A 12,804-nucleotide genomic window follows, 5' to 3' on the forward strand; every position below is an offset into this window, starting at 1 on the left:
GTCGTTCCCCTACAACGGATATTAAAACTTCCTGCACTGATTTTTCCATTTTTGGCCATTTTGAGTGAAGTATGGGAGACTCTCCCATTTCAGCAGGTCCCTCTTTTATGGTTTCCACGCTTTTACTGTTCCATTCTTCCTCCGTTTCAACTGTTGATTCAATATATTCTGGTGTCTGTTTATGCTCTTCTCTTTTTACTGAATCACGAAGCGAACCACGAAAATGTAATCTATCTTCGTAAACTTTTTCTCCGGCCGTTTTAACTTGTCGCTTTTCGTCCACCGTTCTTGAGTCTTTCCAATCTACTTCTTTGTACGGTAATCTAGATAATTCCGTTGTTTCAGTCAGAATTTTGGATCTGTCTAAAATGCTTTCTCTAACTTCTTCAGGATGAGCTCGATCTCCGCAAATCTCACCATTTCTTTTCATGTTTTCATCCCCTTTATCTTTTTTATATCCCTTCAAACGTTCGTCCATTTCCTTATTATACCCAAGTTCATCATTTACACTTTCTGAGGGCCCTTCCACAATTGCGTCAGTTTTCGAGAATTCTTCTGTCCCAAGCAGTGTCGTGGAAACTTCCACATTCTTTGACTTTATAGATTCTCCTTCAGTTCCAACTACTGTTGTAAGTCGTGAGCATTTACTTGGAATTTCCTCCACTTCCTTCACTTCGTTTTCTGAGCATTCTACTACTTTGATTTGCTGCAATTTCATGTCACCTACCTCTTCTTCTTCCTCCCTTTTTTCTTCTTTACTAGTGCTTTTATAGGAGTCACTTTCCTGTTCTAACTGCTCACCTTCGCTGCTCATTTCATAATTAAGTGCACATATGGATGTTGTACGCAACAATTCCACCCTCTTTCCCTGTTTTTGCAACCAACCTGTCGAAGATATATTGCTTAGAGAAATGTGAGGTCGCAGAGCATTTACTTTTCCAGAGCGTTGATCCGAAAATAGCTTTAAAGAGCTTGATTCAAAAAAGTCTTCAACAAAATCTTTTGTATGAGCAAGTCTCCCCTCCAGCTGGTCTTGCACTTTATCATTTTTTAAGATGTCTTCATATTTTTCGCATTTGTCCTTATTTCTGTACCCCGATATTAGCTGCAACTCTTCCTGCTGCTTTATGTGGACTACTGCTTCTTTTTCATTCTTGAAATCAGTATCGATGTCTGACAAATATTCAGAAACGGTCTCTCTATCTATCAGTGATGTCTCTTTTCCTGTTTCAATTTTTCCCTCTTCACGTCTCGGAATTTCCGGAATGTGATTATAAATAACAGTAGCGCTAGTGGCGGGGGCTACTGTTGGTGTGGTGACCACTACAGATACTCTGCCCTCTTTCTTATCAGGGTTTTTAGGTTCTTGTGCGGATGAATCTTCTTCCTTTTTGAACTGCAAATTTTTACTGCAAATTTGATCTCTTTCGCTTGCATCTAGTTCGTCAGCTGAAGCCTGTGCATATAATCTGGACTTGATTACCGATTCTTTACCCTCTACTTCTAGTACCTCTTTGAGTACAGAGCTCTTTCCATCTTCAGCTTCTTGCTTTGTCAGCATTTCCTCTTGAGTTGAGATTTCCATACTCGCCGGCTCGTGATATGCCCATACTTTATGTTGTTCAGTAATCTCTATATCTTCAGTTGGACGATATGTTTTTTTTAGTACAGGAAATTTTTTGCTACCTACTCGTTGTATGAATGTTTCACTACCCTCAGATTTATACTTTTGCATTTGTGACGTTCTTGCAATGGCAGATAGTTCAACATATGGTTCTGTAGGTCGCAACCGTTCCAGCTTACCCATGGCTTCCTCTGAAGTGATCTGCGAATAGCAATGATCTTTCCCTGCATGCTTCATTTTATCTCCCATTTCATCAAATTGTTTTTCCTTTCCCAAGATGATCATTTTTGGCTTATCCATTTCAACTTCTTGCAGTTGAGACTTCTCATCTTTAAGCATCCATTCTACCGAAGTGCCTTGTGTATAATGCATCTCTTCTTGCCTCGCCGTTTCCGTCCACTCATTATTTATTGTTCCTTCTGCAACTTCAGTGGATGTTTCTTCTTCTGAAGTAATTTCAACTCGTTCTGACAATATGGGTTCAAAATTAGTCGTTTCACCTTCTTCTGAATCTCCCTGTTGTTTCTCGTGACAACAAGCTTTTGCCTTTGGAAAATGTATTATTTGCTTTTGTGATGATGTTTCGATAAGTAAGTGATTTTTTGACGTACATATATTTCCGAAATCATCTTTCTTGAAAGCTGTTTCTGTTTTATCTATAGCACCTTCAGCAGTCATATTTTCTACCACTCTTTTGGCTTCATTTTCTAGGCATTTTTCATCTTCGTCGATTACATCGACAATATTCTTTGCAATCTGCTCACTCGTTTTTCTACCTTCCCAACTCTCATCGCCACCGAAGCCACCCCTTTCAAGCAATCCAATTTTGACTGCATAAGCCTCGTCGGTTTTTGTCGAACCGGCTTCGTCTTCTTTCACTTCTAATTGCATTACAATATCAAAATTAATAACACCCTTTGCTTCATTTTTTTTGAAAGCTGCTCCTGGCACAGGTTCCTTGACTTCTTTTACTTGTGTCAAAACTGGCCCTACAGTGACCATAAAAGGAGTATCCTTATATCTTACAGACATTTCTCGGCCAGTACGCAAGTCACACATATTTTGAACTGTTATCGTCTGCAACAGTGCAGATGATTTCTTCTGTTGCTTAATGGGATCTTCCTCTCGAGTCATACTTATTATGTCTACCTCTTCTTTTAATCTTTCTGTTTTTAAAATCTCTTTGCTTATTTCAGTTCTTACCACAGATGCTTCCCTTAGCTTTATTTTTCCTTCGACAGGTGATGTCTCCAATACATTTATTCTTTTAATCAAGCCAGTTTCGGTGACAATAATTTTCCGCTCTGATAAGAGCGGTTCTTTTGATTCATTGATACTGGACGGTATTATACTTTCCCTGACGATTTTAACTTCACACGCTCTCTCTTTGCTATTTTCACTTAATCCATCAAAAGAAGCTGTGAATTTCTTAGTATTCTCCAGCAGTATATCTGTGATATTCAATTCACCAGGGAGTAATACTTCAGATTTGCTCAATCCTTCATAAGGTGATAGAAGAATTACTTCGAGTTCACCAGTCCCATTCTTCAAGAAATCTAGTTCCGGTCTTTCAGTAGCAGATGTTACTGTGGATGCATCATCACTAACACACTTACTTAGGTGTCCTTCACCTTTCACCATCCTAGTATATATATCGCCTTTCTCAATTAATTCTTCAGAAAGCATGCGCTCATTTTCCTTCAGCCTTAGCTTTTCCATAGGAGGTTCTTTAGTATAATGTAGTATAAGTGTTTCATCCTTTGCAGTTTCGTTCCCTGAAAGAACGTTTTCTAATCCGAAGTATTTTTCAGTTGGTATCAACATTTTCCAAATAGTACTTTCGGAATCTAGTGTTGTCCCTGCTGCAGGGGTTTTCCGTGTCGCAGAAGCACTTCCTTTTGAATGGATTTCTTTTCCCATGACTTCACCTTGCTTTGTAAAATATTCTTTAGTAACCGTATATATTTCGTCGGCATCAATGGCTTCCCATCCTTCAACTGCATAGATTTCAGAACACGTTTCCTGGTCCCGTCTTTGTGTTCGTACTTCTTGCAAACCTTTTAACTTGCTAGATTTAGTTGGCTGAGTTACTGTTTGTTGCAAATCAATTCCGAAAGGAATTACGGGTTTCAATATCTGTTCCTCTTCTGTTTTGTTTACCAATTCCCTGACTTTCTTTGCCTCTTCCGCCTCAACTATTTTCTGGAATCGTCTTTGCATGAGCACTTGCAATTCATTAGGAAGACTTGTACTTTGTTCTTGTTCCCATTTAGCCAGTTTCTGCCCTTCTGTATTTCTTACACTTTTATTATCATTTTTCTGTTTCGTCCGTTTTGCACCCACTGTTTCTGGTGTACCCCTACGTTCACTGGGTATATGTTTTTGCATTTCAGTCCTGGATTGCTGACCAGATTCTTGTGCAGCTATCTGATCTGATCCATAACTGTATTTTTGGACATCATACCTGTCTTTCTGAGACCCATTATACCCGCAATAAGTCTTACTTTGTGCTTTCGTTAACCCATCTAAATGGCCAGTTGTCTCTTTAATTTGAGCGAATAAAAATAACTTGCCAGTTTCTTTTGCATCGGATTGATCACTTTCCGGCTTGTAAGGGATTGTTTTCGGTTCATCATCAGGTTCACTAGATCCTTCCCGAAAAGGACTGTCCCTGTCATGTTTTAGAAATCCCGCTAACTCTGCTGAATTATCCGACTTACGAGTTGACACAAGCTGGTTATCCGTAGATAATGTTTCAAATATAGCAATACGTTCCCTGACGGACCCTATCGTATCAAGAGCACTTGAAACTCGGCCTGAAAAATTTTGCACTTGAATATTGAGTCTATCACAAAATAGCAAAAAACAGTGCATTAATTAGTTTCAATAATTCTATAAAATACAGTAAACAAAGAGAATAAGAAATCCAGCGAACAACGTACTTCAACTACCTAATACAGCAAAATGTACCCTGAAATGATATCGAAAAAGTTCTGCACACATGGAAACCATCCATTTGAAATTCCTAATGTCGGATGCATCAATTCGGATAAAATTAAAAAGTGCTACAGTGCATCACGAATGCTTTTTTACCTCGTGATTCAAACCGGTAATACATTATTTTACGGATTGATATACTGTAGGAAAAATGGCAAGAGCGAGCAGTTTCAAACGAACGTTTGCACAAATTTCCATCAAACGTGTTTCAAAATTTTTCCAAGTATCCTCATGTCAAGCAAAATGAATGTTCTCACCTCTCAGCATGAAATTAATGTACTCCCCCTTCCCCCCCCCCCCTCCCCTCCTCGTAATACTGATTGGTATATCTACACTTTTATGTTGGTGATTACACAGTTGAATCTATGTTTGTGTTAGCCTGTTATAAATATAAATAAAGATTTGTAATGTTTCAAATTTATCAAATCAAAATTTTGGTGGTGTTGTCAGTGTCGTCTCTGTGGAATTCCAGTCAGCGGCTTATGTTGTAGGAATAGTAATGATCTGATAATATCAAAATATACAGAGCCATATTCCCGAAAGCTTCAAGCATGCTAAGGGAAGGGTATTGCAAGATAAAGCGGAACAATCTAACCAGCAGGTAGATGGAACGAAAGATTTCAACGACAAGTGTAGGGGCATTGAGGTAACTTGGAAGTAGAGAGGGATGTGAATTAAAGTGGAATGCAGGGACAGTATAAGAGACTACAACGCTGAGGTAAGTGGTTCTGGTGAGGAATCTTTCTTCTTTTGAATTCCCATGAAATGAAATCCCGCATTCACGACAGTCCACTACATTTCAACTCCGAAGAATGTTATACTAATCCGTGTTTCCCAGAAGCTTTGACTATGCAACAGAAAGTTCAGAATTGGAAGTTCTGATTAAAAACATAACGTCGATGACTTCTTCTCTGCAGTATAAAAGACGACTTCATCATAATGCAAGCTGGAGCGCCTTCCCCAACTGTTTCTCTCCTCTACTCCAATCCGTAAAAAAAGGACTTCATTTATCACTCAAATACTTGCGAACTTTAAAGTAGCACTTGCTTATCGAAAAAAAACCTATTTAAAAATTGGCCATCGTGTAGGCAATTTATAGCCCAACCATTCCGACGTCAGATGTTACCTGCACTTAGAGTAATAGTGCCTCGAACTTTTTTAATCTATTTCTAATTTGTATTTTTTAGTAATGCATTCATTTGTAACGTTTTTAATTGGAAATGACAGACCTCAAATCTATGAAGAATCCCAAACAACGGAGTTTCTCATACTGTGATTAGAAGAATTGAGGCCTACGCTTTCAGTACTATACCTCTACTCTGATAGTCCATATATGGCGATCAGAAAGTTGGTGCTTTCTGCACAGCCTTCACACTCTTTTTTAACAACCCCGTTCCCAAAACACTAAAATTTCCCTATTCCTCCTAAAATTATGTTTTCTCATGATCTAAATGATAGGAGGATCCATTTAGACCTTAGGAATATTCGGATCTACAGTCTTAATAAGACCTGGTTTGTTTTCTGCATTGATGTGAATGCACCAATTTCCAAACCAGTGTGCCAGCTTTACATGTAACATGTGGACTGCGTGGGGTCATACGTTGCAGCGAATGTAGCCGAATTACTTCTGAGGTAACGGTCCAATACTCCAATTCCTATGCTCATTCATTTTTTCTCAAGTAAAATAAAAACACGGTAAAGAGCACAACTTTCTGATACCATATGGGGTTGTTCAATGACAAGATGTTTCATTTAAACTTCTAGATGAAATTTAGCCAATAATCAAAAATACGGAGTAGTGAAAGGAACAGGCGCAATAGCAAACAGCAGCGGTGACATTTGTGAAGATTGGGATGAAACGGAAAATAAATGACAGGAAGAGTGAGTAAAATTTTTGTTTCCCGAAGAAACAAAAAATGACAAAGCGCTGGCTGCATCAGCAACTGCCAAATGATAAACATGCGCTCGAATAATAACTGCAAAGAAGTAGATAAAGAATACTTCCTGCACTAAATCCTAGCTTGAGCTCACTACTCCGCCAATTTACGTTTGAAAACAGCTCATAATATTCTCTCCTTACCATTTGTTTCTTTGCTCCTTTTTGTCACCATCTGTTTTGTTGCTTACTTCCCTCCTGCTTGCTTACTAGGAGAAACCCTCAAAAACATGGATTTCGACTCAAAACTTGAGCAGTGGGGTTGCACAATACCGAAATATTCTAATGGGTCGTGCAAACAATACCATTTACCGTGATAACAATAGACGGACCATAAAAAGTAGTGCTAAGACAAGCAAACAGATGAAGAGAAAACGAAAAATAATTGCACTGTGTACAAATGATGCTCATTGAAAGGCTATGGTTCTAATGCTGCTCTTGTTGCTGTTGTTGTTCGCTCGAATCCAACTTTTGTTGCTGCTTGGTAATTGGTACCAAATGTATGTGCTGGTCACCGGGATCTACGCTGCCCGAGTACACCTGTTCGTTCACTTTCAATCGTATCAAATTTCCTAAATGAAGACCAAAAGGAAGTGTGAAAGAAGCATCGAGTGAAAAGGACATGACACCAACCAATTAACCAGTAACACCAACACGTCCCAAAGTAAATGCATTCTTGAGTAAAATGAAAACGTGAGCAGTAAATGAACAGTTGTTGTAATGAATGTCATCGATTCACTGTAATAATAATAAGAAAAATTCAAAAATGAAACAGAAGCACGTCAGATCGATCGACTAAAGGCTACGACCTAAATAACGCTGAAAATAAACATAACCAAGCAAAATGACTACAGCGATAAACATCACAAAAACAAATAAACGAAAGCAACTCCACTTTGAATGAACACTCAATTTTGCATAACGTAAAAGGTGCACTCCGCGTACATGCAGTAGTAGTAAACGTTATATCACTAGAAAGCTGGCAGATTGCAAGACGTCCAGATAAATTTTTTTTCATCTTTTACTCACCCGCATTCGATTCCGCCTTCTCTCCTGCAACATATTTTCAACAGTTCAATAAAAAACCAACAAATACAGGAAATACTATTAGTGCTGCATCATTAACGAACAGCTTGGCTATATTGTTGGCTTATCTGAATTTCTTCCCAACATTAATTTATGCTCTCTCAAATTCCAAACCATAAAACAAAAAGATTTGCTTAAAAGAACAAGTCAGGTAACAGCTGAGAACAAAAGTTATTTGACTGTGACTGATAAACCATTTGCGTCATATTTGAAATATTTATAAATTAGTAGTACTACCAAGAACTGTGACAACAGAAACATCAAATATAACAAAATGTCCAAATTTCGAGTAAACTTCTGGTGAAGGTGCTAGGCAGATCACACAATTATTCGCCCTGCTTCTTTTTTTTCTTTTCTCTTTTTCTGTTTTCTGTTGAAGATGTGCACCACTTCTTCATAAACGAGTCATTAGAAGAGAAGCAGAAATCTGTAGCGACTACTTCTGAATGAAGAAAACCAAATTAAGAAATAAAATTTAGTCGACATAAACTCATTAGCTGCACTGACACACTAGCAGTGCACAGTAAGCATTTACAATTCTAGCCGAACGGCGAACTGAAATGGGATTCATTTCGCCGTCCGGCTAGAATCGTAAGTGCTTATTACGTACTACTAGTATCAATGCAACTGATAAGTAAATGCTTAATGCCTATGTGTTAGGGAAGTTGAAAAAAGTTGCACTAAAAAGATCGAATATGAACCTGGAAGTGTTGTCCGTGTCGTAGTTACAACGCGCGTCATCTTCTTTGACACAACTACTGAGCCATCTTCACTTGTAAAGCCCTCCGCCATGGTTTCATGCTTCTGATCAGTTACTTAAAATTGAGAAAGACTTATTACTCAACAGCTCTCGGATATCAGTTTTATCGTCAACTAACAGATAAAGTTGAGGATTTTCCTTCCACAGTTCTTACTTGCACTTTCTCTTCCCCACTCAAATATTTCCAAACGATCATTTTTGATGCAAAGAAAAATTCATGATGAGAAATAACTTTTCTTCTGAATACTTTATACGCAGCACTACATTGCACCTCCTTCTTTCCACTCAAATAATTTTGACTGGAATAAAGCAAGTAAGTTCTGCATTGAAACGGAAGAAATAAATGTGTATGGTGAACTCACAAAGAATAACAGCAAAACGAAGGGAAAGTATATCATCAACTTGTGATTCTCAGGAATGAAGAAATGGGAAAATGGCTCACCTGTTGAGGCATTCGGCTCTGTGGAAGATAAAGGAGTTTCTGGTACATCTGAAATACTATTAATGGTAGACGAATAAGGAGGGAATAAGTTGTAAAATGAAGCATTAGTTAGGGGAAGCAAACACCGGAAATATTAATTGATATAAAGATAAACTTGTCACACTAAAGGCAAATCTGACTCATATTTGACATAAGCTGTTGCTGCAAATGTTGCACTGTTGCTGCATCCAGACCATCCATACCAGGCGTCTCCTTTTCCAAAATAGATTTCGTGGTAGTGATATGCTGAGAGGAATTAACACGAATCTGAATATCAGAAGCAGGTGATGCTGAGGCAAGCATTTTAGAGACAGCATTTGAAATAGTCGTATCTGGAGGACAAACAGCCCCAGCAGCGCGCAATTCTTCCTCAAGATCCTGCAAGCGACGAACTGCAGCCGCATGCCGCTCAGGGTCGCTCATTTTTAGCGAACTCAAAGTGAAGAGCAAACGGCTCATAACTGACTCAACAGATCGCTCCATCCCGTCGAACTTCTCATTCTCACAGGCTTCAATCACTTGTGCTGCAGCACTGGGACTCATCAATTGCACATATGCTTTACATCCTGGTTCGCCATCGCCGGAAAAGAGTGCAGCAGCAAGCGATGAAGCTCGTTTGCGTTCAAACAGATCACTAGATGCAATTGGCTTCATCATATCAGTATCTTGGTCATGCTTCGGTTCTGACTCAATTTGGATCTGTGGATCTACTCCTGTGGTCACCGTATGACTCTCCCACTGCTGTGTCGCAGAAATTGTTTCCTCACTCATACTTCCATCCTGAATTTCAGTGGTCACTGCCGGAGCTCCAGCAATGTCACCTGATTCATCGATGGTTTGCTTACGTTTGGATGATATCTCTTCTTCAGCGTTGAATTTTGTAACAGATTCTATATGATGAAAAGACAAACTGGTGCTCAAGCGATAACAATCCAGCATGATCCCGTTAACGATAACCGTACCAGAATCACTTATCCCGGCGAGGACTAAGCTATGTGTGGCAACCTCTGAAGCGCACATTGTTTAGCACTAAACGGATAGGGAGAAAACAGAGGTTGAGGGGAGGAGAAGAGTAGATAAGAGTCAGCTGTTGTGCTTGATGTGTTCCTGTCAGATGTTGGAGCAAATTTATCAAGAGTAGCAGTTACAGACTACAGCAGCAAAAAAAAGTGAATGGATGATGGAAAATGCTTTAACAATATGGGAAGCCCAAAGAGCACTCAAATTATGCTTTGCAAAATTTCATTAAATACTAGCAACATAGGCATGTGCGAGATTGCGATTTAAATCAATTTGTGAATCCAGATTATTCATGAGCGCTCTGCCCTTTGGCCTCTTCATCAGTTCGCCTTTCCTCCATCACGTCTGAAAAATCAACGGCATCATGTGCTACTGCTACTGCGCTGCACTGATGCTTGTGTTCTGCTGCACACTTTGTTCTCCATCCCTGTTTCCGAACGAATTCAAAACAACTCTCTCTTCCAATGCCTCATTGATCACAATCTCGCAAGTAAATTATCTCAAATGATATAGAAACGATTTGCAAAACAGCTGACTCAATTTGACCTTCCAGAACTCCTCATCCCTCTCCCTCTTATTACTACAGAACAGATACATAAGCAACTATTACGACAAGAATTGTTTAAAGCACGAAGAGCAACGCTGCTATCAACAACAGCGTTAACAGATCAACTCTGATAGTATATCACAAGAAATATTTAATTAGCAATAGTGCAAGCAATGGAAGAAAGAGCTGTACAGATAATGGTCAGTATTCCCCACCATTTCATATTTCCACACCCTCCATTCCAACCCAAACGAAAGTGTTGTGTGCAGCAGGCAGAAGTGCAGATTCATATCAAATATATTAGAATAAAGGGTGTCTGAAGGTCCAACAAGAACTTCTGCCCTTCCTCCAGGCTCCGTGATAAAGGATATTCAAATACCAGTTTATTCGTATGTCTCAGAATAAAAACTATTCCCTCTTTTAAATAAAATTTATTTATGCCCTCGCAATTATCAGCAGCGCAGGCAAATACGCAAGGAGATCTTTCAGGAATACACGCCTTTTAACTGTGCTTGACCACCTATTATCCATTTTTATACATTACCGCAACAGCCAGTCAGTGTACTTTATTGGAGGAGACATTTTTAAAAAAGTGGCTAACCATATTCAAAAAGTAAAGCCCACTGAATACCATAGGCAATTCAATTTCCCCCTATGAAACAACAAACCGATTAAAAGATAGATTACATAAATAGTTTCTAGCCACATTAGAACAGCCATGATAGAGGGGAAAGTACAAACATGTGAATGGACCTAAATGACTTATCCACAGTAGGATTTTCGCGTAGTACTGGCAATATAACCATATCAAAAATGAAAGACACCAAAACAACTACTACCCTGTCTTCCTAACCAAATGATTTAAAATCGTACGGAACTGTTAAAATAAATCATCCTAAGACGACCTAAAATAATATGGCTAGATATGGAAGTTATAGTTTATTACACCTTCTGTTTTTTAAATATAAGGCTCTAAATCAAAATACCACTTTTTGATTTCAAGCAAGTTAAAATTATAAAGAAAATCACGAACCTATAATGTGATCATCCTTCTTTTCGGCCGGAGTCATAACAATACTTGCATCCCCGCTACTTAATCCTGTTTCTTTAGATATTTTAGCTTCATCGGGTAAAACCTGCGTTATATGACTACTCTCCATTGTCGTTTTCAGGGTGACACCATCATCGCTTTTTTTCTCCCCATGTATTAACTGATAGTTAAGCGTTCCTTCTTTTGGTGCTTCCTTCAAGTAATGATCCCCTACTTAAACAAGCGTTGCATTTGACGAAATAATTTCTACTTGTTTATAATATTATTGGCAGTAGTGCAATGTCTCCGTAATTTTTAAATTAGTTGAATCCACTGCGTGAAAAAATGTTCAGATATTGTTGCTACAAATCCTACAAAAAGATATGTGATATTTTTCACTCTGCTTTTTGCAGCACCTCAGATCAAGGCTCAAAAGCCAGGCATTAAAAGGTTCTCTATTCAGTCTACTGTAAAATCATAGTGAGAAATGAGAATTGAATGAAGCTTTTACTTGCTCCTCCAAATTCATCTCCACTTCTCGAACCATTCGATCCCATTTCTCCTGCTCTTCTTCGTTGAGAGGCACTATCTTGTCAACAATTTCTTCATTTACAGCAATATCATCCTCATATGTAGTTGTTATTGTGCGTTCCTCCACAATAGGACCTGCAATAAAATTTGTTTACTTTCAACCACAAACTTCATAAAGTTTAATTGTCACCAAAACCGACTAGAACCCACCAGTATCAAAACTTCGCTCACCATCTTTTGAATCGTGCACATGTCGTTCAGTGCGCACAACTGTTCGAATTTCTGAAACTGCAACCTCCTCCTCCTCTTCTGTAAAAAAAAAAATTCCTCAAATAAAAATAGCCCACTTGGAGGATACATTCAATGTCTACGCTTCATTTAAGCAAGCGAGACGTCATATTCACTGAAAGTTCGAGAATAGATTGAAGACATTTAGTCCCACAAATCTTCTAGTCATTTGCTTTACTGAATGTAAGTACTTCATCACGTATTCCAACTATCTTAAACTAAACTTCCGAGGAAACCAGCTGTTAGATAGTTCGATTAATCTTTCGTCGCTATACCAAAGTCAGACGATCAATTCGCACTCGCACCTCAGAATCGTTTCGGACCTCCACCAGAGTTTCCTTTAGCTTTATCCTCTTCAGGTACAGTTCACCACCATACGGGTTCTAGCATATATGTTCTACCTCTGCCCTATAGCAAGCAATTGCATCCAACATGAATGAAGTTATGTTACCACATATATATATATATATATATATATATATATATATAGAGAGAGAGAGAGAT

At 38.6% G+C, this 12,804-nt stretch overlaps 4 protein-coding genes across 4 annotated transcripts in view; all 4 read right to left on the reverse strand.

The window, feature by feature from the left end:
- LOAG_16909 (hypothetical protein) overlaps positions 1-4,742 on the reverse strand; it is a gene marked incomplete at its 5' end in the record, with an annotated part of 17,449 nt that extends 12,707 nt beyond the window's left edge. The window contains 2 exons of the mRNA XM_020449561.1: positions 29-4,440; positions 4,718-4,742. Coding sequence (XP_020306898.1) covers positions 29-4,440; positions 4,718-4,742 — 4,437 coding nt within the window. The remainder of the gene's footprint in view (positions 1-28; positions 4,441-4,717) is intronic.
- A 2,241-nt stretch (positions 4,743-6,983) lies between these two features.
- LOAG_08342 (hypothetical protein) lies at positions 6,984-9,904 on the reverse strand (the record flags this gene model as incomplete). Its single annotated transcript, XM_020447674.1, has 6 exons — positions 6,984-7,129; positions 7,587-7,610; positions 8,345-8,447; positions 8,558-8,702; positions 8,806-8,893; positions 9,025-9,904. 6 exons carry the CDS (start codon positions 9,902-9,904, stop codon positions 6,984-6,986), a joined length of 1,386 nt encoding a protein of 461 aa, XP_020302122.1.
- The window catches only part of LOAG_01458 (hypothetical protein), a 20,059-nt gene continuing 14,841 nt past the window's right edge, over positions 7,587-12,804 (reverse strand). Inside the window, exons 31-36 of the mRNA XM_020445755.1 lie at positions 12,244-12,321; positions 11,993-12,147; positions 11,485-11,695; positions 8,846-8,893; positions 8,345-8,458; positions 7,587-7,610 (exon numbers count right to left, since the gene is read on the reverse strand). The gene's annotated coding sequence lies outside the window, so the exon portion shown is untranslated. The remainder of the gene's footprint in view (positions 7,611-8,344; positions 8,459-8,845; positions 8,894-11,484; positions 11,696-11,992; positions 12,148-12,243; positions 12,322-12,804) is intronic.
- LOAG_08343 (hypothetical protein) lies at positions 11,477-12,321 on the reverse strand (the record flags this gene model as incomplete). Its single annotated transcript, XM_003143875.1, has 3 exons — positions 11,477-11,695; positions 11,993-12,147; positions 12,223-12,321. Coding segments are annotated over 3 exons (473 nt in total), but the record flags the coding sequence as incomplete, so codon positions are not given.

Source organism: Loa loa, assembly GCF_000183805.2.
Source record: "Loa loa unplaced genomic scaffold supercont3.27, whole genome shotgun sequence".
Classification (NCBI taxonomy): domain Eukaryota; kingdom Metazoa; phylum Nematoda; class Chromadorea; order Rhabditida; family Onchocercidae; genus Loa; species Loa loa.